The sequence below is a fragment of the Linepithema humile genome, chromosome 1 (genome assembly GCF_040581485.1).
Source record: "Linepithema humile isolate Giens D197 chromosome 1, Lhum_UNIL_v1.0, whole genome shotgun sequence".
NCBI lineage: Eukaryota > Metazoa > Arthropoda > Insecta > Hymenoptera > Formicidae > Linepithema > Linepithema humile.
This window is the reverse complement of record NC_090128.1, coordinates 19,061,251-19,083,842: the sequence shown is the minus strand read 5'-3', so window position 1 is coordinate 19,083,842 and position 22,592 is coordinate 19,061,251. Positions and strand designations below refer to the sequence as shown.

Below are 22,592 nucleotides of genomic sequence, written 5' to 3'. Positions count from 1 at the left end.
GCTGAAAAACACGAATGTAGTTTCAGGGTGATGGCTTGTATCAAATTTTTATCGATTCTACACTTATTCGATCAATCGAAAAAAATTGCAAACACATCGCTAGTTTAAACCAGCGTCTGCAACTTGCCAAGATTTTTGACACATCAGAAGACAAGTTTATCATTTGTTTCTGTGCGAAACCGCTTCGCGTAATAAAAATGTTAATATCAACCTTATCAAAATATCGAATTATATCAAGTGAGCCAAATTGTTGACAGCGGCTCGGGATATTCGCGATGCCGCACTGCACGACCGATTTCGCTTGGTATCTCGGAAAGTTCATTATCGGATTTACCGGGATGCTATTTCTTTACGTCAGCTTCTTGAAAGAAAAGTAAGCGTTTTCAACATATGGACCGGACAAAAAGAGGAATAATGACGTCAGAAATAATTCTGTTTTCGTCCGACAGTGAGAAAAGTTGTGTGTGCGATGCCAGAATGAGAGAATTACTAAGTCAGGAAAGTGAAAAGTGAGTCACGCTGGTCATACATGCGCGTCTTCCTAATGTTTTTATTTCAGTAAAACTTATTTCTTACAAAGTCACAATCTTAAAAGCATGTAGTAAATATAAGTGCGCTGAGAAGTGTATCAAAATTATATTCCTGGCGAGAATTACGCTTTGTATGACTGGCGATATCATACTTCTGATATTATTGAAATGAATAACACGCAGTACTAATTCCCATGTATTAGATCGGACAGATGCAAATGCGTGGAAGGGTGAGTTGATCAAATTTCTAAACATTCAATTTGAAAATGTCGCTTTTTTGTATCTATGAAATATTAGTCACATCGAAAAAATTTAGAAACAAATTTTACAATAACAAAAAATAAAATTGTATTGCTATTAAAATAACAATATTGATTCTTCTTTTATATATTCATTACAGGATGCGAAACAAACGTTATCCATGTGGATGCCAAAAACCAATGTGAGTTTTTAATTAATTTCTATTGCTTTTGAATAATTTGCATTTTAATTGTAGTGTATAATGTGAAATTAATTAAATTTTACAATTGTTTACTAGGATACAAGATAACAACACGATTCCAGTGGTAGCAAATGAATATATTAAGCGCAGTTGTGCAAGAAGTCGTTGTTGCATCAGAAGAAATTCTTATTGAAACAGAAAAACGGTAAAGGTAGCTTTTTGCATTACTGTAAGATTTCTAATCTAAAGTAGCCTTCATCAACAGGACATTTTTACGATTTATTTAGCAATCGATAAAAATCGCATCAAAGAATAAATATAAAATTTGAAGAAAATACGAAACTGCTTAAAAATTGATTAAAATTCATCAATTTATTCTTTTTCTATTATTAATTGTAAAAAAAGTGTCAAGTGCTTGTCTTAATTATATACACAGATGTCTAAATTAAAAGACAAAACTCTAAACGTTCTGCGTTATACCTAATTCGCTTTTAAGTGAGAGATATTTTGTTGTAACAGCCAAGAGTTGATTCAGACAGATGTGCTTCAACCTATCAAATCATATGTTTCGATGATTCGCGATATGGAGAAGTTGTTACATATAAGCGTATGTATAATTGGCATTATGCATAATCTTGGAGTGCGATAGACAAGTTACGAGTAACCACGTATAATTGGAAACTGGCGAGTTAGCTGTGAGATTCTATGAATAAATTCGACATACTGCAGAAGTGACACGCCCGGTCGCACGCTCCGAAAATCTGAAACTCGATTAATACGCGTCCCATCTGTAGGTGAAGAGTCTATAAGTAGATCCTGCGCGGGCAGAACGTCAGTCATATTCATATATTATTTATACTGACCCGGTAAACGAGACATTTCGTTGCTAACGAGATGGCCTCACGGCGTGACCGCCGCGTGTATAATGTGTAATATATTTTCAATCACGCGAGTTAAGAGTGACAGGATCATATTCATCGCTTAGCAAAGTGGTAAACATGTATATAAAGTAAAATTAACTTTTTTTCAAACAGAAATATTTATTTTATATAATATGTACATACATAAGCATACATAGATTTATTCTTCTTTTTACTTATTGAATTTTTTCCAATATTAAAAATGTTTTAAATAAATATTAATTTTAAAATAAAATTTAAAAAAATTTAAAATAACTCTTAGAAATCTGGAAGCATAATAGAGATTGATGGTGAAATCAAAGAAATCGGAGAAAAATTATATCCCTCGCTCGTAACGTTGCATACATGCGCTTTTCGATGCATCTTAAATCTTTCCGCGATCTTTTCACGTTAATCTATGTGAGATCTCTCTGAATGGCAGGCTTTGTGAGGAACGTCGCAGCTGCGTCTCTTTCGCTTCGTATTTTGCGCGCATTCCAATGAAATAAAACGAGATGGGCAAGGGTGGCGGCCCGAGTCAAGAAGAAATATTTCGAAACGGGAAGATGTTAAATGAGCGAACTGTCCAACTGTCACTCCGCCTAGTACCTAGTTTCTCAGTGCTTCACGAAAATGTGAGTTAAAACGATTCCATGAATATATCGTATGTTTCCGTCGAAAATATACATGTAACGTTTCTTTATATTTTACCAAACTGTTGGTGCATATTTCTTTTTCATCGCTGATAGTAATAGATCTAACGATCGATCAGGTAGTCCGCGATTTCACACACTTGGCGATTTCGGAAACAATCCTCGATCCATTTACATTTAACAATTTTTAAAGACGCTTCCAAGTTCCTCACAGTAGTATTTGCTTCGCTGTCATCCACGAAAACATGTGTAACAGAATTGTCGATATTATCTTTGATCGTCCCCGACATGAAGCGGAATTTGAATTTGGCACAGCACGATGGATTTTCAAAGAATCCAATTACATCCCTAAACAGCGAGTACGGCGACGCATTTCCATCGAACAATTCCTCGTCCATTTCTTTTCCCTGCTCAACAGTAAGCTGATTGTCTGCAAGCTAAACGGTTTATGCAAAGTTAGATTTGCGCGATCATTTTTGATAATTATTTTGTAAAATAAAAATTACCGATTTTGCAATCTTGTCGAACGAGCGCTTCAGACTCTCCTCATCCGCGTCAATCATAAAGCTATCATAATATTCATCAAAGTTATCCGCAAGTCGCTGCTTAGTAGTATCTTGACTGCTTAATAACTCCCACGGTAAGAAATCACCCAGTGAAGATAAATCAGACTGATTGGTGATGCGTTTAAACCAATCCACAGTTACAACGTCGTATTTTTTACTATTCACCATTTCCTTCCCTCGCATCTGAAAAGAATAATTTACGCGCATTCTGTAATAATCGCAAATCTGAAGCCGCGCGAGGGATGGCAATATTCCTTACCGTTTTATCATTGCCGACTATCACGCAGAAAGTTGTATTCCTCGGATTCTGTACGACGCGCGCGCTGTGCTGCTGCAGTATTTCTTCAATTTGCTCTTTCTCTAATTCGTCGGTGCCGTTCACCACGCAAATTTCTTTTCCGTCCAATAATCGCGTGAGTGCTTTTATTCGCTTACTGTACACATTGTACGTGTTGTATACATACCCAACCGGCTCGCTTCGCGTCGCTGTCCTTCGTACTTTAGGCACTGGCGCTTCGTTGATGTCGTCCAGAGTGGCCTCTCGCTTGTTCAACTTCTGGATCATTCCTTTGTCCTAAGCAATAATGTAAGCGTCGTAAATTACAATGGCTATTTCCGTCGCGTAGTTATATCGTTCAGCAGCGTACTTTGACTAAAGACAGGAGCTCGGAAGTAGTATCGGGACTGTACCACGGTTTATCCGTTCTGATACACGTGACTCTGGGAAATCGCAAACTGTATCCAGTCGGATATTCACTGCTGCGTATCATTTCCGTCGCCCGTATCGTTAAGATCATAGAATGTTCTGGATGAATCCATACGTCCGGCAGACTCTTCTATGAAGGACGGAACGATAAATGACAATGTAATTTTTTAACGAAGAAGCTAATTTGAAGTAGATGTATTAATTAATGTTGAGAAAAAGTATCTGATTTACATAGTAATATAATGATTGACATTTACTTTGGGACCTTTGACACCGTTAGGACATTCCTTAATCCAAAACTTTTTCTGGAGATCGTGCAACGTTTGATCGTCTATTCCAGTGCTTACGGATACGACAGAGAGAAATCGCGACGGATTTTCTCCTTCATTGCACGATGGATCGGCAACGCCCATCAAGAAGCTTTTAATCATTCCTGTGTACTTCCCCTCTCCATAATAACCGCCAAGTATAATCAAGTCTAAATCTTGTACTAAATTCTCGGAATACTGCAAAAGAATATCTCAATGTGTCTGCTACAAATATTCAATATTTCCAAATACTTTTATCGCAAATAATTTTTCTTAAAGATTAGAAATAACAATATGAAAGATTAATAATGTGTTTTACCTCTGCTTTAATTTTATAACAATTACTGCCGTTTCGGACATTTGGTTTATATTTTACATTATACTTTTTTACGACAAGTCCTTCTTCTTTATTACGAACGCAGTCGTTGAATGCCTTTATCAATTCCTCCCTTAAAAATCATTAGAATTAATTAATTTTATATTTGTGAGGAAAAGTGATTTAATTATAAAACGTTAATTAAAAAGTCAATCATGAAGAAATTCTTCGATCATAAATATTCAAATTTGATAAAATTTTCTAAAAGACAAGCTTTCTGTAAGATTATTAGCTATTATAATGATAATTGTCTTACTTATTCGAAATTGAGGTATGTGGACATATAATTAAAGAACCTTCTTCTTCGGTAAATATATCATTGAGCAGTTTCAGCCTATCTTTGTAAGGCTTGTCAACAAGCAAGATGTCATTATGCAGAATAACATCGAATGCGACGAAACACGGTTGATGATGTGCGTTCTTCGATAGCTTCTTGACGTCGAAATTCATACCTTTTGTGCCAAACATTCGTTTCTCTTTATGCCAACCCATCAATTCGCCGTCCAATATAAAGGAATAACAATTCGGATTCAAACACCGTGTAAATACACTGGTCAAGAAACCTACAAGTATCAGAAATTGTCGCAGTTTTGTGAATGAATTAAATATTCGATTTTCAACATTGGATTATTTACTGGTGAGAATCAATAACGATTTCAGCCAATTTTCATATTTTGCATTCAATTTGTTCCCAATATATTTTTTACCTATTACATACCTGAAGATCCAGTCTCCCCGTATCCAGGATTCGCTGTAATGTCGTGTCCTTTACGCGTGAAATATTTGAATTTGCCATCCTTCATATGAAGTTGCGATCTCTCGCCATCGTATTTGGTTTGTGCATAGTACAAGTCGTTGCCCCGAAATAACTTGTCGATATTCTCAATGCTGCATTTCTCCAAGAGCATCGGTTTAAAGTGCGAAAATATCTGTATGCCACTTTGTACTTTCGTCCTCGGATCATGCAGCTGGTCAGAAATCTCGCGTAAATCGTTCGTTACGAGAAACTTCTCATTCGCGTCTTCATGATAAACTTGAAACGAACGAATTGATTAGTCTTTTACAATACATCAACGTACGTTTGTTACTAAAAAATTACGAACTTTGCAGTATCCTCTCTTTTCCTACACCGAGCCGTAAATCCTTAAGAATAACTCGTGTTAACCATTTCATTTCGAAACTCGTGATTCGCCGAAAAAGTACTCTAAATGTTTCAACCTTTCGCTGCTTCGTCGCATTTTTCTCGGAGATGTCATCGAGGAATCTATTCACCCGCTCAATCGTGAATCCGGTGCTTGTTCGAGGGAATCTTTTGTCTAATATTTGATAAGCTCGATCAGCAAAATCATTTCCTGTGAATTTGCCTGGCGTAGGTTCTCTAAAATATAATTATTGCACTTTGGTGAAAGCTTTGAAAAAAACTTAAATACGTAGAGTGTGTTTAAACCGATATTTGTTCATATAAAATATTTCATTCAAAGTTCAAGCTTTTCTTCTGACCTATTTAGTGAACATTTCAATTTATGTTATTTTGATCATTTGACAATTACTGACCGATAATTTGCCAATTTTTTATAAGTGTCACTCGTTTTTGCAAAACCAAACACGTCGGCGTAAACATTTGTCAGCGAGGCTTGTTTCAAATTATGTGGTCCACGCTCTCGTTCAAGATTAGGTAATATTAATCTCAATATCGGATACAGCGATGCATCCTAAGACAAAATTAAATTAAATCGTGCTAATATGACTTAGCTCTATTCTAAACAAGTATGAAATAATTATTTTTTAAACATGAATATTTTAATGATTCACTTTGCAATACATTGTCAAATTGTCAATAATATATATCGGCATAATACATACTGATTCAGGACATTCCTTTTTCAGCTTGTTGCTAATATTTCGACATTTGTCAATAAATGTTTGCAAGATTTGCGTTTTTTTGTCAGCCTTATGTGCCTTGGTAATATTTTCGAAAATATCGCACAATTGTTTAAATTCAATTTTAGCTTCTAAACTAGTAGCCATTATCTTAAAAAAAATTTTTTAAGTTAGTCAAATTTTTACATTGTTTCAAGATTATACGCATAAAAAGTGTAATATTTTAAACATGTAGCAATAACAAAAATACATTTCATTACAAATAATATGACAAAAATAGAAAATTTCAAATGTGCTCCATTCACGTCACACAATATTTTATTAAACTTTAATCATAAATGTTTCAGTGTCTGCATTGAACGCAATTTATGCGATTAATAGGTAGCTAAACAATACAGATTAAATAATAAGCATATCTTTGTTGTAACAAAAGTTTTATTTTTTCTATAAAAATTGAAATATTTACCTAATATAATATAAATAGTACATTAGTATCACATTTAGATGAGTCAATTTTCAAGTTTAAATAGTGATATAATTCTCAAGATACATTCTGGCAAGAAGATAATTTTCGGATTGCAAATATATGAGATGTAAATTGAAAGCTGCTTCTTTCTTTAGGTCCAAAAGATTTGCGTGCTGTTTGACCAACTCTCCCGGGTCTTCTTCTAGGACCAACTTGTAGAAGTGAATCGCGGATGGTAGCAATCCAATTTGATGAAACGCTCGCGCCATATTATAATATGTTTCTTGTTGACCCTCTTTACCACGTAGTTGCATGTATTTCTTGAAGAAGGCTAACGCTGGAGAAGAAAATTTCATTACAGAAGAATATATATGTTATAATCATAGTATACTGCATCATTATTGTATCAAGTGTTGGTATAAATGCTAAACTTTGTAAACAGCAATTTTCAAAATCAATTCTTATCCTATTAATTAAAATATTCCGTTAAATTCTGGGTACATAATTTAGAATAATTATAATGTGTATGTGTATGTAATCTATTTTTACATAGAAATTCTAAAAATATATACATAGCTGTAAGAAATATAGTTACCTTGAATTACAAGCTGATTTTTCTTAGCTGATAATTTTTGACATGCCATTTGTAATTGTGTGACGCCTATCAGCAATGCTAATAATGCACTAGGTGACACTTTAAAGAGAGAAATGTAACTGTTCAAAGCATATTTGTATGTTCCCGAAACAAGACAATTATTTGCATGCATGATATGCAAATATGAAAACACATCCTCTCGTCCAAGTAATCGCATTATGAATCTGTTGTGCCTCAAATCTTCTGCTCTCTGGATAATTATGTTCAATAAATTCCACGAGTTCGATCTTTGACAAACACGTACAAATTCCCGCACGATATTGTATCCGTAGAACGAATCCTTATTATGAATACAAGAAATTAAACATAAAAAGATTATATGAGAGTTCCTATTTTTAAATTTCTTCGACGTCAAAGCGGTGAAACATATTCTCTGAAGGAAACCATACTTCTTTAATTTACATGCCAGTTTGCACATTTGTAGAAAAAGTAGAAATTCATCCTTCTCACTCGGTTTCGCGCTATCGATAAATGTTGGAGCGTTTTCATCTTCCAACTTTTCCCCGCACGATAAACGACGCAGTTGCAAGCTATCAATTCGCTGACGAACACCCGTTGCGCGTGCCAATGCCTTCAATTCAACCTTTGTTCTTATGTTAACACAATGTCTTGAAAGAAGCAACATTCCTGACGAAAAATATTCTTCGTACCTTCCCACTTTAAAAAGTAGTAAAGTTCTTTGATACGTAACGTCAGGATCCAACGTATCCGATTCAGGATCTTGGTAAAGCACTTCTATTGCCTTATCATAATATTCTTTCGTCTTATAAAGCTTAGCTAAAGCTAGTTTCGCACCCGAATGCTGCGGTGACAATTTCCGGACAGTTTCGTAAGATTTTATAGCTTTGTCTGCATCGTCGCAGCCCACCCAGCATTCCGCATGTCTCAGCCAAACAGCAGCTAAGCTAAAATTTGTACTTTCAACTAACGGATCCAACAAAACCAATGCACGGTGGAATTCTTTCTTGTCCATTAGCGTTTCTGCCACATCTAGAAAAAGATCTCCAGATATTTCTGGATTCTCTCGCATGTAAAATGTAGGCAAAAGTTCATCAGCTATCTGAATGTGATTCAATTCAATAAGAATTATGAGAAATTTTGCTTTCAAGTCAACCACCACATTATCCGGCACATCGCAAGATTCTATTTCATCAATAGTTTGATTTTCTGTTGGAGACAAGATTTTTCCTTTCAAATTATTTAATTCTTCTTCCTTCTCAGATTTTTTTGTCTCTTTGGTCGTTTGCTCTCCTTCTGTGTCCCTATTATTCTTATATCGTATTTTAATATCTGTATATTTAATCAATATATCTAAACATCTCTTAAATTGCTTCAGTGCTATTAACAATTCTGTCATGATATTAACCTCCTCCAACGTAATGAGATTAGGACATTTGACAAAAACAGTTTCCATTGCTTCTAATGCTTGTTCGTTGTTACTTTCTTGCATATAACGTTTAGCTAATATTTTTGCATATTTCATTATATATTCACCATCCTCAGCTTCCAATTGATGAATCAATTTCGTATATCCTCGTAAGTATGCTTTTTTATCTCCGTTCTGTTCTTGAAGTTGCGCTCGCGTCTCGTATAAACTTATATCCTTTGGACTGGCTTGAACCGCTTTGGAATAACATGTTATCGCTTGCTTTATATTGCCACTTTCCAATGACAAGTTAGCTAATCTCACCCATTGATCGGCATCTTTAGGACTGAGATGCGCGGCTATTAAAGCAAATTGCAAGGACTTTTCTGGTTGATCATTTTCATAGATCATAGCTAACGTCTGAAATGGTTCTGGAGCGCTTGGCACTTGTCTGAAGAAATAATAATGAAAAGATTCTTAAACAGTTCTCATAATAAAAACTTAAATAAAATGTATTACAATAATTATCAAAGAGGCCTCAAAATTTAAAACAATAATTTATAAAAAGAGCAGAAAGCCTATGCTGGATAGACGTGCAATTTTTATTTTAAATCAGAATATTAACATTAACAAACGTTTCGAGCTATATCAGGTCTTCATCAGTGTTGTTTTACAAGATATATAAAATTTTAATCGCTGTTTTGCATTATTAAATTTGTCCTTCGCTTGGCGTCATGTTTAAAATCATAACATTAGTTCTTATGAGAATCGCAACGATAATTTTCAATTTTGGATGTTTGATCATGTTAGTTAGTTCCGATAATTCAAGACTTAAATAAAATAAAATTGACCGGAAGTAAAAATAGAAAACCAAATGAATATAAGAGAAGTTAATAAATTTAACAAAAAAAAATATATATATATATATACATTTTCTTGATGTGTTCGATGCTTCCAATAATTGAAGAGAGGAATAGTGAGCTCCTCTCGACGACTCAAACTGTATATTAGTTTAATGAAATAAAATGTAGATCTTCAGCCGTCAACGATTAAAATAAAAGTGACCAGTATGTTTAGTAAAAAGTCAACTAGAGAGCTGTTGTTAGGTCCGGTAGAGAAAACACTTGGGCCTAAAATGGGAAATTTTGGAAAGGAGGGAAGGAGAAGAAGGAATCAACTTATTTCCTAATGTATGATTGCTTTCCTTTCTTTCCTTGCTATTTCTTCGACTAGTTCTATCGACTCTCATAAGAACTAAAGATTTTAAACATGACACCGAGCAAAGGACAAATTTAATAACATGCAAAACAGCGATTAAAATTTTATATATCTTGTAAAACAATGATGAAGGCCTAATATAGGTCGAAACATTTGTTAATGTTATAATTCTGATTTAAAATAAAAGTTGCACGTCCATTCAGCATAGGCTTTCTGCTCCTTTTATATATTATTGTTTTAAAATGTATTACCCCAATGTAATACATTAAGAGAACTTGCCTAATAATTTCCATACAGATTTGAGCTGCTAGATCTACTTCTCCTTTTGCATATCTTAAATTTGCTTCTCCCATAAGTCCTTGTAAAACTGGTGGCAGAATACGTCTTTTCTTTTTCTGTCGCACCTGCACATTACTTGTTTTATGTGGTTTTTGTTCAATCTTTTGCACAGCAACACAATCAACCTCTGTATTTTTTCTAAAAGCAGGATTAAAAATAATTTCAAAATTTTGAAAAAAAATATAATATATTTGTCGAATCATACCTGATATTATCATTTTCTAATGTTTCCATATCTATATCCTGATCCATTTTCGATGAATATTCACTAAATGTCAACTCTCCATTTAAGAACTGTTTTGTTAATTGATCTTCTTCATCTGGTGTTAGAGATGTTTCTTGATCCTCAGTATCTATATCTTTGTTAGATCTACATGATGAAGAGCCTGTATAATTTGGAATTTCTTTCACTTCTTGTACTTGTAACGCTTGTGCTTCAACAAATTCATTTAGATCCATATCCATTGAGCTAATAGCATTTTCATCCAACTCTTCTATTATCACTGGTGCTACAGTGCTATTGTCACTAATAACTAAGTTGTCATTTTCAGTCGATTTTTCAACTTCTATTTCCATCGAAACATTCTTAGTTGTTTTCATATCATTCACTTCACTTTTATTAGATTCCATAACTGTTTCACGATGTGTCCTTCAATTGTGCACATATAACAAAATTACATATTTTGCATTTATAATATTTCACGAGTTAACTATTATTACATGTAATTGTAATATTATTATTAATTTTGCTATTGCTACATGTTACATTTTACAAAAGAGAGTGAGAAACATTTTATATTCTAAAATATATATTTTGCTAATATTTACCTGTGTAGAACTTTTGTACTTCCACGAGATTAAATTATTAAACTTGATTAATTGTTCAACTAAAAAGTAAACAGTTACAATAGCTTCTTGTTATTAGACTAAATAACCTATTTTAGAATGACTGCTGAACTGCTGATGCCAGCAGAACTCCAATGTGGAAGCGCCATCATTTAGATGGAACTAAAATAGAAACATTGATATTATCGACGTAATCAATTTTACTTATCAATAAAATCTGTGCGTGCGATATCAAGATTATATCTCGATATTATTAAAATAATTTCTAGCAAATTTTTGTTGGCGATTTTTTATATAATATAAATTACGAAATAATTTTTGTTTTTTATTGCATAACTGGAAAGAATTTTGCGCAAAGAATTGATCCATATGTTTACGAAACATTCAGACAAAAAAAAAAAAAAACCTTACAAAGATAAAAAGAAATTTTGCATTTGGCGTCGCGACGCTGCCACGTCGCTTGATAATACAAGGAACAAAGAAATCATGAAGATGGAAAATTATAAGAATCAGTGTGTTTTTATATATTCATGCAATTATAATAAAGTAATATAATGTTAAAGTACGACAATTATATTATATGATATCAATACGACATCAATTATAATAATATAATCATATCACATAATATTTCACTTTTTTAAACAAGTGTTTAGCGAATAACGCTCATATTAAATAATACGTGTATTATAAGTACGTTTACGTATTATAAGTACGTTGTATTATAAGTACGAGATACGTTTTTTATATAAGATCCGATCAGCAAGTAAAAAAAATGCTATCATAGATAGAATTGATTTATTTATAAAAAGATCTGTATATATATATATACTTAAGTGTATAGTTTTAATTTACTAATCAGGCTTTATTTAAATAACGCGCATCATGTAGCTATAAGTTTTAATTTATAATATTAGTTTTTTTCCTACTTTTAAATTGTTTTTCCAGTATATTACAATAGAAAATATTTTTTAATAAAAATAAGTATATAAAATTATTGTTGTTTCTTTATCCTTCAAAAATCAATTATACAGTCAAAACAAATTAATTAAAATATTTTTAATTAAAAACATACGTCTATAATTAACGATACTTAAATAAAAAATGTAATTAAGAATGTCATTGTAAAAAAATTTAATTAACCTGTGTCATTGTAAAAAATTTAATTAACCTGTTAAGTAAAAACGCACCAGTTCTATCTAGCAGATAAACTTGAACACAGTACAATGTATAACTGATGTGTTTGATCTGAAATTATATTATGTTTTCAAAATATTGTAACAGTTATTATAAAAATTCAATCAATCTGTCGTCACAATGTATGATACTGGAATACATTTTTTTACTACATTGCAGTTCAAAAAATAGGTTTGTATTACTTAATTATTACCTAATTATTTTTTTAAAATAAAAATCTATTTAATTGCTATAAAATTAACATGTTATATGTGCGATGTGCAATCTACAGAACAAATATTTTAACTAGATCAATATCATAAATTGATAAAAAATGTTATAAAGTTTTTCCAGATTATTGTGTATGACACAAATTTTTATCCATTCTACGCTCATACGCTTTTTGCTTTTTCTCGTTAATCACTTCTGCAAACAATTTACAATCAATACGCAAGGATGAGCGATGAAAATAATTCAACATTGAATGTGATTGAGCATATCGAACAGTACTACATACCGACTTTCTTGTGTCTTTGTCTGCTGGGAAACAGTCTATCCGTGTATGTGCTCTTCTGTACAAAGCTACGCTACTACTCGTCCAGCATCTACTTGGATGCACTGGCGATAAGTGACATCGGTGTTCTGGTAATGGAATTCGAAAACTGGTTCCAACAGATACTAAAAATAAATCACAAAGATTGATTTATGATCTGTGTGCTTGGTTTACAAATATTATTTTGTTTCTTGAGTATGTGGATTGTAGTAGCTTTAACTATTCAACGATATATAGCAATCAAGTGGCCGCTTCTTCGTCATTCCTTGTGCACAGTCAACAGAGCGAAAATCGTAGTGATCGGACTAGCGGGTTTATCTGTTTTATATTCTTTTCCATGGTTTATTATACAGATTGTCAGTAAAAAGTATTTTGATGCAAAGGTTAAAAAGAACTTCAAGTACTGGTGGTGGACCATTAATGCTATTATAATGTTTGTTTTACCCATAATGTTAATAGTAATGTTTAATACTTTGATAGTGCACAACATTCGTAAACAGAATCGTATCCGAAGAAACTTGATTTTTAGTTCCGCTTCCTCCAATGAAAATATACGAAGTTCTAACGATGATGCGTCACATATTAAGATCACAAAAATGCTTGTTATCATTTCAAGTGTATTCATATGTTTAAATGCTCCTTTACAAGTCTGCTCTTTTTTCATTTTCTATGGTGTATGTATTAATATTTGTAATTGAAAAATACAGACCATACAGAATTGTTTTTACTCTAAAAGTGCATTTTATAAATTATGAAAAGCTATTGATTAGTTGTTTTCAAAATTCAAAGTTTTTTATAGTTTTTAATATCTAATCAAATTAAAATAAAATTTATATTATTGTTTATATTTCTTTAATAATAACATATAACAATAATAATTATATTTACAGATCTCTAATGAACTTTTTGACATTATTTGGTTCATTAGTCAATTATTATGGCAAGCAAATTACGGAATGCACTTTGTTCTTTATTGTGTAACTGGGAAGAATTTTCGCAGAGAATTGATTCGCATGTTTACGAAAACTTTAGATACTAGAAGAAATGAAAATATGGAGATGGAAAATTTCAAAAATTAGTGCGATTGTTGCTTAATCATGCAATTATTACAAGGTATTATAATGATGAAGCACGAAATCAATTATATCATACGGCATCTCAACACGATATCAATTATATAACATAATATTTAATTTCTTTAGTTATTTTTAATTAAAAATGTAATTGCAATTAACAATGGTGAGATAAAAAAATCTAATTTAATTTATCTCATTACAAAGCTTCCAAAAAACTTTTTAAATATCATGTAACGATCAAATATATAGTTTCTTTACCTTCAAAATGTATTCTCTGCAAGCAATATTCTACATATCATGAAATGTTATTAATTAACTTTTGTCTAAAATTAAAATTTTATTTTAGAATTCTTAATGTTTAGCATGCGCGCGTTATATTTACTAACAACAAAAAAAATACTCTAGCACTCGGACATACATATTTGACTACATATTAACAAAAGAGTTATTATAACTATTTATAAATATTAAACTCTCAAACAATATTAAAGAAAAATAAAAATAAAAACAATTGCCTGTTAATTGTTTGATTCTTGAGACATTTACCTTGTTGCATTATACAACAGTTTTAAGAAGTTAAAAGTTTGTGTATGAATAATATGCCTACAAAAATGTTACGCTTTACTGTTAAGATTATATAAATTTAATTAATATGAAAACTGTATTATTGTTTATATTTTTTTAATAATGATATATAACGATAATAATCATGTTTGCTCAGTGCCGGATCTACACATAAGCTAGATAAGCTACAGCTTAGAGGCCTCACATTATAAGGGGGCCTCTTTAGTATAGAAAAGATTTAAAAAAATGTATTTTTTGTTAATAAGAGGGGGCCTCCTTAAGATCATAGCTTAGGGGCCACAAAATCGTACATCCGGCCCTGTGTTTGCTAATGATTTATGATTCAATCGTAAATTACTGTATCAGTAGTTGGGTATATGTAGCAAATTTCAGAACAAATTTTGTTGTCTATTGTGCAACTAGAAAGAATTTTCCGCAATGTTTACCAGACATTCAAACATTAGAAAAAACGAAGATGTCATAGAGATGAAAAATTATGAGGAATGGTGTAATACTATTGTGCAATTATAATGATAAAACACGACATAATTATCGTATATAATACTTAATTTTTTCAAAACAATATTTACGAATAACGCTCATTAAGTAACAAATGTGTTACATATATAAGTATTTTTGTTTTTTGATTTAAATAATAATTTTTTATTTTACTTTATAATTTTTTACTTTATACTTTAATAATCATATGTTGCACGATTAAAACAAAAATTAATTGAAATTTTTTCTAAGTAAAAATATTTGTACAATTAATAATGTTTAAGTAAAAAATTCAATTAAATATGTCTTATCAAAAAATTGAATTAACTTTTTCTACCACTTGTAATTTAACTAACTTTTCCACATCATATTGTATGTGTGACTCACCGATTCTCATGAGAGCTCGATGTCGCGCATAAATGACAACAAGAATTTTTAATTTAAATATGAATTTTAATTTTTAATAATATAAATAAAGTCAGCTTTAAACCACCAGACAAGCTTAAAAATAGTACAGTGTATAACTGACGTTTGACCTGTAATGACATTATGTTTTTATATCTTAGTAACATTAGCATTACGTAAGCTTAATTGATCTACAGTAACGATAAATAATACAGCAGTACATATTTTACTAAATTGCCCTTTTATTATTTAAAATTTTTAACAACAAAACAAAGCTGTAACAAATTTATATTGCAAAAATGCACTGACAATTTCAATCAAACCGGAAAACTGCAGTTTATATTATTAAAGGACAGTTTGACGTTGTGTATGGCACAAGATTTCTGCTGTTTGTCACGTTAACAACTGCTGCTAACAATTCAAAATCAATCATAAAGATGGACGACGAATATATTCCAGCATTGAATGTGATGAAGCACATTGAAAAGTATTACTTACCAATTTTTTTGTGTCTTTCTCTGCTGGGCAACATTCTATCCGTGTGTGTGCTCTTTTGCACAAAGCTACGTTACAACTCATCCAGCATCTTCTTGGGTGCACTTGCGATAAGCGACATTGGAGTGTTGGTGACGGTATTCGTGAACTGGTTTAAACAGATAAAAATCATAAATGAGGAATATTGGTTGCTAATCTTATTGGATGGTTTTTTTCAAACTGTATTTTGTTTCCTGAGTGTGTGGATTGTAGTGGCCTTTACTGTTCAACGATATATAGTGATCAAGTGGCCGCTACTTCGTCGTTCCTTGTGCACAGTTAATCAAGCGATAATCATAGTGATTGGATTGGCAGGATTAGCAGTTTTATATTCTATATTTTTTTGGCTTGTTATATGGAACACAACGTACAAGAATTCAAATATAGTTGAAGAAGGAATGATCTGGATTATTTGCACCATTAATGCTATTATAACATCGTTCTTACCTGCAATAATGATAGTAATTTTTAATTCTCTAATAGTATACAACGTCCGCAAGCAAAATCGTATCCGAGGAAACATGATTTCAAGTTTTTCTGCTTCCAATAAGAACACACAAAGTTCTGACAAGGAAGCGTCCCACATTGAAGTCACAAAAATGCTTGTTATCATTTCAACCTTATTCATATGTTTGAATATACCTATCCACGTCGCTTTACTTTGTTTCAGCTATCGCGTACGTATTAACATTTATTGTTAAAAAAAAATTAACTATCAAACACAGAGGTTTTTTACTTTAAAAACACATTTTACATATTCCAAAAAGTATTAATAAACTTTTGTTAATATTTAAATTTTTACTATTATTACTAAATTTTTTAGTGCAATTGATATAAAAACTGTGTAATTGTTCATTATGTTTTGATAACTTATGACGCTAATAATTTTATTTGCAGATATTGAATATGAATTTTGTCATATATTTATATGTCAGCAGTTTGTTATATATAATAAATTATGGAACAAATTTTGTTCTCTACTGCGCAACTGGAAAGAATTTTCGCAAAGAATTAATTTGCATGTTTATGAAACGTTCAGATAGTAGAAGGGAAGATGTAGAATGAAAAATTTTAGGAACAGTGCGATTCATACTTAATCATTCAATTGTTATGTATAAAATAATATTATGATGAAACATGATGTTACACACACACACACACACACACACGCACACACACACACACACACACACACAAAATACATACACACATTTTACATGAATCATTAATTTATAATTTATAATTTATAATTTTAATTTATTTTCTAATTTTAAATTGTTTTCTTAGTATATTACAGTAGCAAATTTTTTAAATAAAAATATGTATAAAATTATTTTTGCTGCTCCTTTGTTTTTTCAAAATCATACAATATGCGATTAAAATAGAATTAATTAAAATTTTTTATTAAAACGTATGTGTAATTAACGATACATAGATACAAAAATTATCTTAAATAAAGTGGCCGCTACTTCGTCGCTTTTTGTGCACAGTCAACCAAGCAAATATCATAATTGGATTGGCGGGACTAGCAAATTTATACTCGATCCCATGGTTTGTTATAAAGATTGCAAAATTCAAGAATTTGTCTAACTTGATATATTGGTGATGAATTTTGCATAATATTGATGCTACCCGCAAAAATGATAGCAATTCTTAATGCTCTAATAGTAATCACATTATCCTCAAGCATCGTATATAAAGAAACTTGATTTTACGTTCCACTGCATCCAATAACAAAACTCAAAGTTCTGACAATAAAACGTCACACACTAGAGTTACAAAAATTCAAACATATTTAGATGTTTGATGCACCTTGACTGTATTTTCTACGTGTAAATAACGATATGTGCCGGCAATTATGAAAATAAAATAATAATTGAATAATTGGACAATTGTTGGAACTACCTTAATTTTTATTATTTTACCTTTTTCAATTTTTATTTTTTTTATTGACAATTTTTATTTGTGTCAAGTATATAAGTCGAATAAATTTATTAAATGTTTATATGTGTCCATAGCACTCGAAAGGTAAAATTAACGTATCACATATCATTTAAATATGCATCATTTACATATATTTTTTCGACATTTTTGAAAATAGCTGAATATATGTTTATCCAACACAATTGACGGACTCCTGATATCAACAGATGCAACTATTTTCATAATTTCTTTTTTCATTTGGAAATCATACATCACACGATTAAAAGAGAAATTAGTTAAAATTGTTTCTAACTAAAAACATATATACAATTGACGATGTTTGTATAAAAAAAAATTAATAAAAATTGTCTTATCAAAAAGTTTAATTAATTTTTGCTACCACGTACCATATTATATGTTACTCTTTGATTCTAATAAAAGATTTCACACCCTATTGGCAGATCAGATCCGATTTTACACCCGAGTGGCAGGAAGAATTCTTAATTTAAATTTAAATTTAAATTTTTAATAATGTAAATAAATAAAATTATTGCTGCTGTAAAAATAACAAATAAGCTTGAAAACAGTACAATGAATGTTTGAGCTTAATGTGCAATTATATTACGTTATTTTAAGTTATTGTAACAGTTATTAAGATTTATTCTACAATAAGTCGTATATCGCTGTAGGATGTCGCCTATCGTATGATGGATATCATTGTGACACACCGTTTTACATTAAATATCATGTTATAATATAAAAAATAAAGTTTAATAATTGTCACAAAAATGAATAAAACTACATAAAGGAAGTCGTAAAAAACCTTTGTCAACAGAAATTCGTGCTGCTGTTATATGATATCGTCAAAAATTTCATCTATTGTTGTAGTTGAATTTTGAGTCAATATTAAAAACTTAATAAATATGTCCTTTGTCATAACAGGAAAGAAGATACATAAAAATTAAACATCTTTTTTCCCGTCTCTGACGCACGACTTCAGATAATTGGTTCCGACAGACAGCTCAGTATGTTTGCGCCAGACAGCATATTATGACTTATTAGAATAGACCTAAAACAACTGAACTGGTCCGTAGTTATAGTGTATAATACAGCAGCACATTTATTTTACTACATTGCACTTATATTATGTAAAATTAAAAAAAAAAAACAATACACGGAGCTGTAGCCAATCGTACGGCGGTATCGATTTCATATTACTACGGTAAAACCCGCCGACAATTTTTCAATCAAACCGGTTTATATCAACTGGTTTGTAATCAAACTGCAGTTTGTTTTTATTAACACGGAATTATTTGACATTGTGTATGACACAAGGTTTTACCCAATCTACGTCAAACACTCTACTTTTTATCTCGTTAACAACCAAAGCTACAAATTCAAAATCAATACGTAAGGATGAGTAACGAACATAATCCAGCATTGAATGTGCTTGAGCACATTGGAAAGTACTACATGCCGATTTTCATGGGTCTTTGTATACTGGGCAACAGTCTATCTGTGTATGTGCTCTTTTGCACAAACTACGTTACAACTCATCCAGCATCTACTTGGGTGCACTTTCGATGAGCGACATTGGTATGTTGGTGATGGTGTACATGAAGATGTTTAGAAACATGAAAATTACAACTCAGGAAAATTGGTTGCTGCTCTTATTGAATTGTTTGCAAAATGTATTTTGTTTCCTGAGTGTGTGGATTGTAGTGGTCTTTACTGTTCAACGATATACAGTGATCAAGTGGCCGCTACTTCGTCGCTTCTTGTGCACAGTTAATCGAGCGATGATCATAGTGATTGGACTGGCAGGATTAGCAGTTTTATACTGTGTCTCTCTATGGCTTGTTATAAGTGACAAAGCGTACGAGAATTTAAATATAGATGAGACAATAATGATCTGTCAGATTTTTTATACCAGTAATGCTATTATAACGTCGTTCTTACCTGCAATAATAATAGTAATTTTTAATGCTCTAATAGTATACAACATCCGCAAGCAAAATCGTATCCGAAGAAACATGATTTCAAGTTTCTCTGCTTCCAGTAAGAACACACAAAGTTCTGACAATGAAACGTCCGACATTGAAGTCACAAAAATGCTTGTTATTATTTCAACCTTATTCATATGTTTGAATGCACCTAGGAACGTCTTTGTACTTTGTTTCCTCTACCAAGTACGTATTAACATTTATTGTTAAAGAAAAATCAACTATCAAATAAAAAATTATTTTACTTTAGAAACACATTTTACATATTACAAAAAAGTATTAATTAACTTTTTTTAATATTTAAATTTTTACTATTATTACCAAATTTTTTTAATGCAATTGATATTAAAACTGTGTAATTGCTTATTATGTTTTAATAATAACTTATGACGCTAATAATCTTATTTGCAGATATTGTATATGAATTTTGACATATATTTACATATCAGCGGTTTCTTATATGTAATAAATTATGGAACAAATTTTGTTTTCTACTGCGCAACTGGAAAAAATTTTCGCAAAGAATTAATTTGCATGTTTATGAAACGTTCAGATAGTAGAACGGAAGATGTACAATAAAAAATTTTGAGGAACAGTGCGATTGATACTTACTCATTCAATTGTCATAAGGTAATGGTGAAACATGACGGTATACACATATTATATAAATTATTAATTATTATTTTTTACGATTATTTTTACAATTCTTACAATTAAATTAATACGGAAAAGATAAAAAATGTACTAGATTCTTTGTGTAATATAACTCTATATTTTGTTACAGGTTTAAAATTTATGCTTAAATAGACTTGGACAATAGAAATGGCACATTTGGTACTGCATTTGTTAACAATATGCAATAGAAATATTCTTAAGGATTTCTAAAACTCTTGACCACAAAATCACAAATAGTAACATTACATAAATATAGTTAAGTATAAATAGGTCAATAAGCACGTTAGAACTACTAAAACATATTAATAGTATTAATAAAAAAAAATATATGATACACCGACATAGTGCATGGAAAAAAATTACCAGAATCACAAGTTTATCAGTTCTGCAACTGAAAGTAGACAAGTACACACTTTGAAAGAAATGTTGATCCATTTATTGTTAGAATTAAATTATTATATCTTGAATCGAAAAGCAAATTAAATTGTCAATATTACATTAATGACGTACATGTACTATTCGCAAAATATTTTATAAAAAAGCTAAAAATTTATATATATATACTTATACGTATAATTATCATACTGTTTACATGTATTGTAGTACACAAATATGTAATTAATCAATGTATATTGATGTGAAAATAAATGTTTGTAACTTTCATTTATGACATATGTTTCGTCCTGGCGCAGTCACGGCGATAATGTTTGGACCTAAACATGAGACTCAATCGATAAAATTTTAGAAATATTTGTAAACGATCAGTGGATCGTTTGATATACAGATTTTATGAAATTATAGAAAAGGAAAAACCGTAGAGAATTTAGGACACTCGTTGGTTATAATCATGTTTTTCGTAAAATTTTTATTTATTTATTTATTCTGTTCTCTGCACAACCAAATTTGGACTCCGCCCAACCAAACCGTAGTAAAATCGTATCGAGCGCGGTATTGCTAGTTGAACTGGGTTTGTCGTTACACATATTAATTCGTTGGTTTGTTGCCTCATTAATATTCTTTCATATAACAACCATTAAATTGAAACATCGTTTTGTTGGAGTAAAATCTATATCTTGGGTCGTTACCAGAAATCTATTCGGCTACAATCGGTTTTGTCTCAATGGAAATTGGGAACAGCCGGAAGCTATTGTCCACTGTACAAAGTAAATTTCACTGCTTATAGCACGATTATTACTGTTTGCGGCACAAATCTCATTGGCTTAGTTTACATCGATTGTTTAGTACGCGTACCAAATACTAAATCTGCTTCTTTGATAGGTATAAATTGTTAAGTGTAAAATCTACACCAATCAAAGAAGCAGATTTAATACTTGGTACGCGTACTAAACAATCGGTGTAAACTAAGCCATTGTTTTTAACGTGGTTGTCACTATTCGCCGCGCAACGTGACAACACGCATTTGTTACAACACACAAACTGGGCGATCAATCGGCGAAGTTGATTCTGTCCACCGGCACGGTGCGGTTACGACATTGGGCTTTAAAAGATGACATGTGAGTCTATTGAAATTAATTATTTTAGTGAGTGTGCGAATCGGCCACACTAACGACAAGGAGTGAGTATAAGTGACTTGTCCTCTCAATGTAATCGAGAGGCACGATTGAGCTACAGATACAAAAATTAAGTAAAATGTGGATATTACTTGAGATAATGTGCCACTAGAACTTGTCTTCTCAGTGACGAAATAAAATCAAGAATTTTTATACTTAAAGTTAATTAAATGTTTAAATTTAGTAACTAAAATAAAGCCGTTTTTATGAGATATTCAGAATTGGAAAAATAATATAGCTTTATAGAAATAACTATACTCTAATAGAACTTACAATTTTAATTGTGCAATTAAATTTTAAAACAAAAAATAAAAATGAGAACTTATAAAACTTTGGTGGCTCATAAGTTAGGTACAGGGAAGA

General features: G+C 31.2%; 4 protein-coding genes and 1 long non-coding RNA gene across 7 annotated transcripts in view; 3 read left to right on the top strand and 2 right to left on the bottom strand.

The window, feature by feature from the left end:
* The window catches only part of mRpL54 (mitochondrial ribosomal protein L54), a 48,499-nt gene that overhangs the window by 8,905 nt on the left and 17,002 nt on the right, over positions 1 to 22,592 (bottom strand). The window lies entirely within an intron of this gene.
* Positions 232 to 7,417, top strand: LOC105675241 (uncharacterized). 2 transcript variants are annotated; one of them, XM_067347387.1, is made up of 6 exons: positions 232 to 373; positions 450 to 509; positions 734 to 760; positions 931 to 972; positions 1,069 to 1,177; positions 6,983 to 7,417. In XM_067347387.1, exons 1-5 carry the CDS (start codon positions 276 to 278, stop codon positions 1,163 to 1,165), a joined length of 324 nt encoding a protein of 107 aa, XP_067203488.1. In that variant the 5' UTR covers positions 232 to 275; the 3' UTR covers positions 1,166 to 1,177; positions 6,983 to 7,417. The 2 variants fall into 2 exon arrangements, with proteins under 2 accessions (XP_067203488.1, XP_012227663.1); XM_012372240.2 differs by having other exon boundaries at positions 1,069 to 1,183.
* LOC105675252 (general transcription factor 3C polypeptide 3) lies at positions 2,264 to 16,155 on the bottom strand. Of its 2 annotated transcripts, XM_067347370.1 has the most exons (14): positions 16,022 to 16,155; positions 12,945 to 13,105; positions 11,234 to 11,413; positions 6,344 to 6,511; positions 6,035 to 6,192; positions 5,584 to 5,858; positions 5,199 to 5,513; positions 4,737 to 5,043; positions 4,424 to 4,553; positions 4,054 to 4,302; positions 3,738 to 3,926; positions 3,350 to 3,664; positions 3,031 to 3,273; positions 2,264 to 2,961 (listed from the first exon to the last, which is right to left on the bottom strand). In XM_067347370.1, the coding sequence occupies exons 4-14, from the start codon at positions 6,506 to 6,508 to the stop codon at positions 2,629 to 2,631; spliced, it is 2,679 nt and encodes an 892-aa protein (XP_067203471.1). In that variant the 5' UTR covers positions 6,509 to 6,511; positions 11,234 to 11,413; positions 12,945 to 13,105; positions 16,022 to 16,155; the 3' UTR covers positions 2,264 to 2,628. The 2 variants fall into 2 exon arrangements, with proteins under 2 accessions (XP_067203471.1, XP_012227671.1); XM_012372248.2 differs by lacking the exons at positions 2,264 to 2,961; positions 3,031 to 3,273; positions 3,350 to 3,664; ... (8 more) ...; positions 12,945 to 13,105; positions 16,022 to 16,155 and adding exons at positions 6,779 to 7,164; positions 7,423 to 9,299; positions 10,346 to 10,543; positions 10,611 to 11,054 and having other exon boundaries at positions 11,234 to 11,495.
* LOC136997098 (probable G-protein coupled receptor 139) lies at positions 13,695 to 16,940 on the top strand. Its single transcript, XM_067347382.1, has one exon. It carries the CDS (start codon positions 15,961 to 15,963, stop codon positions 16,756 to 16,758), a length of 798 nt encoding a protein of 265 aa, XP_067203483.1. The 5' UTR covers positions 13,695 to 15,960; the 3' UTR covers positions 16,759 to 16,940.
* On the top strand, positions 18,621 to 21,198 carry LOC105675256 (uncharacterized). Its single transcript, XR_001101246.2, has 3 exons — positions 18,621 to 20,169; positions 20,395 to 20,613; positions 20,768 to 21,198. It is a non-coding gene; the product is annotated as an uncharacterized lncRNA (long non-coding RNA).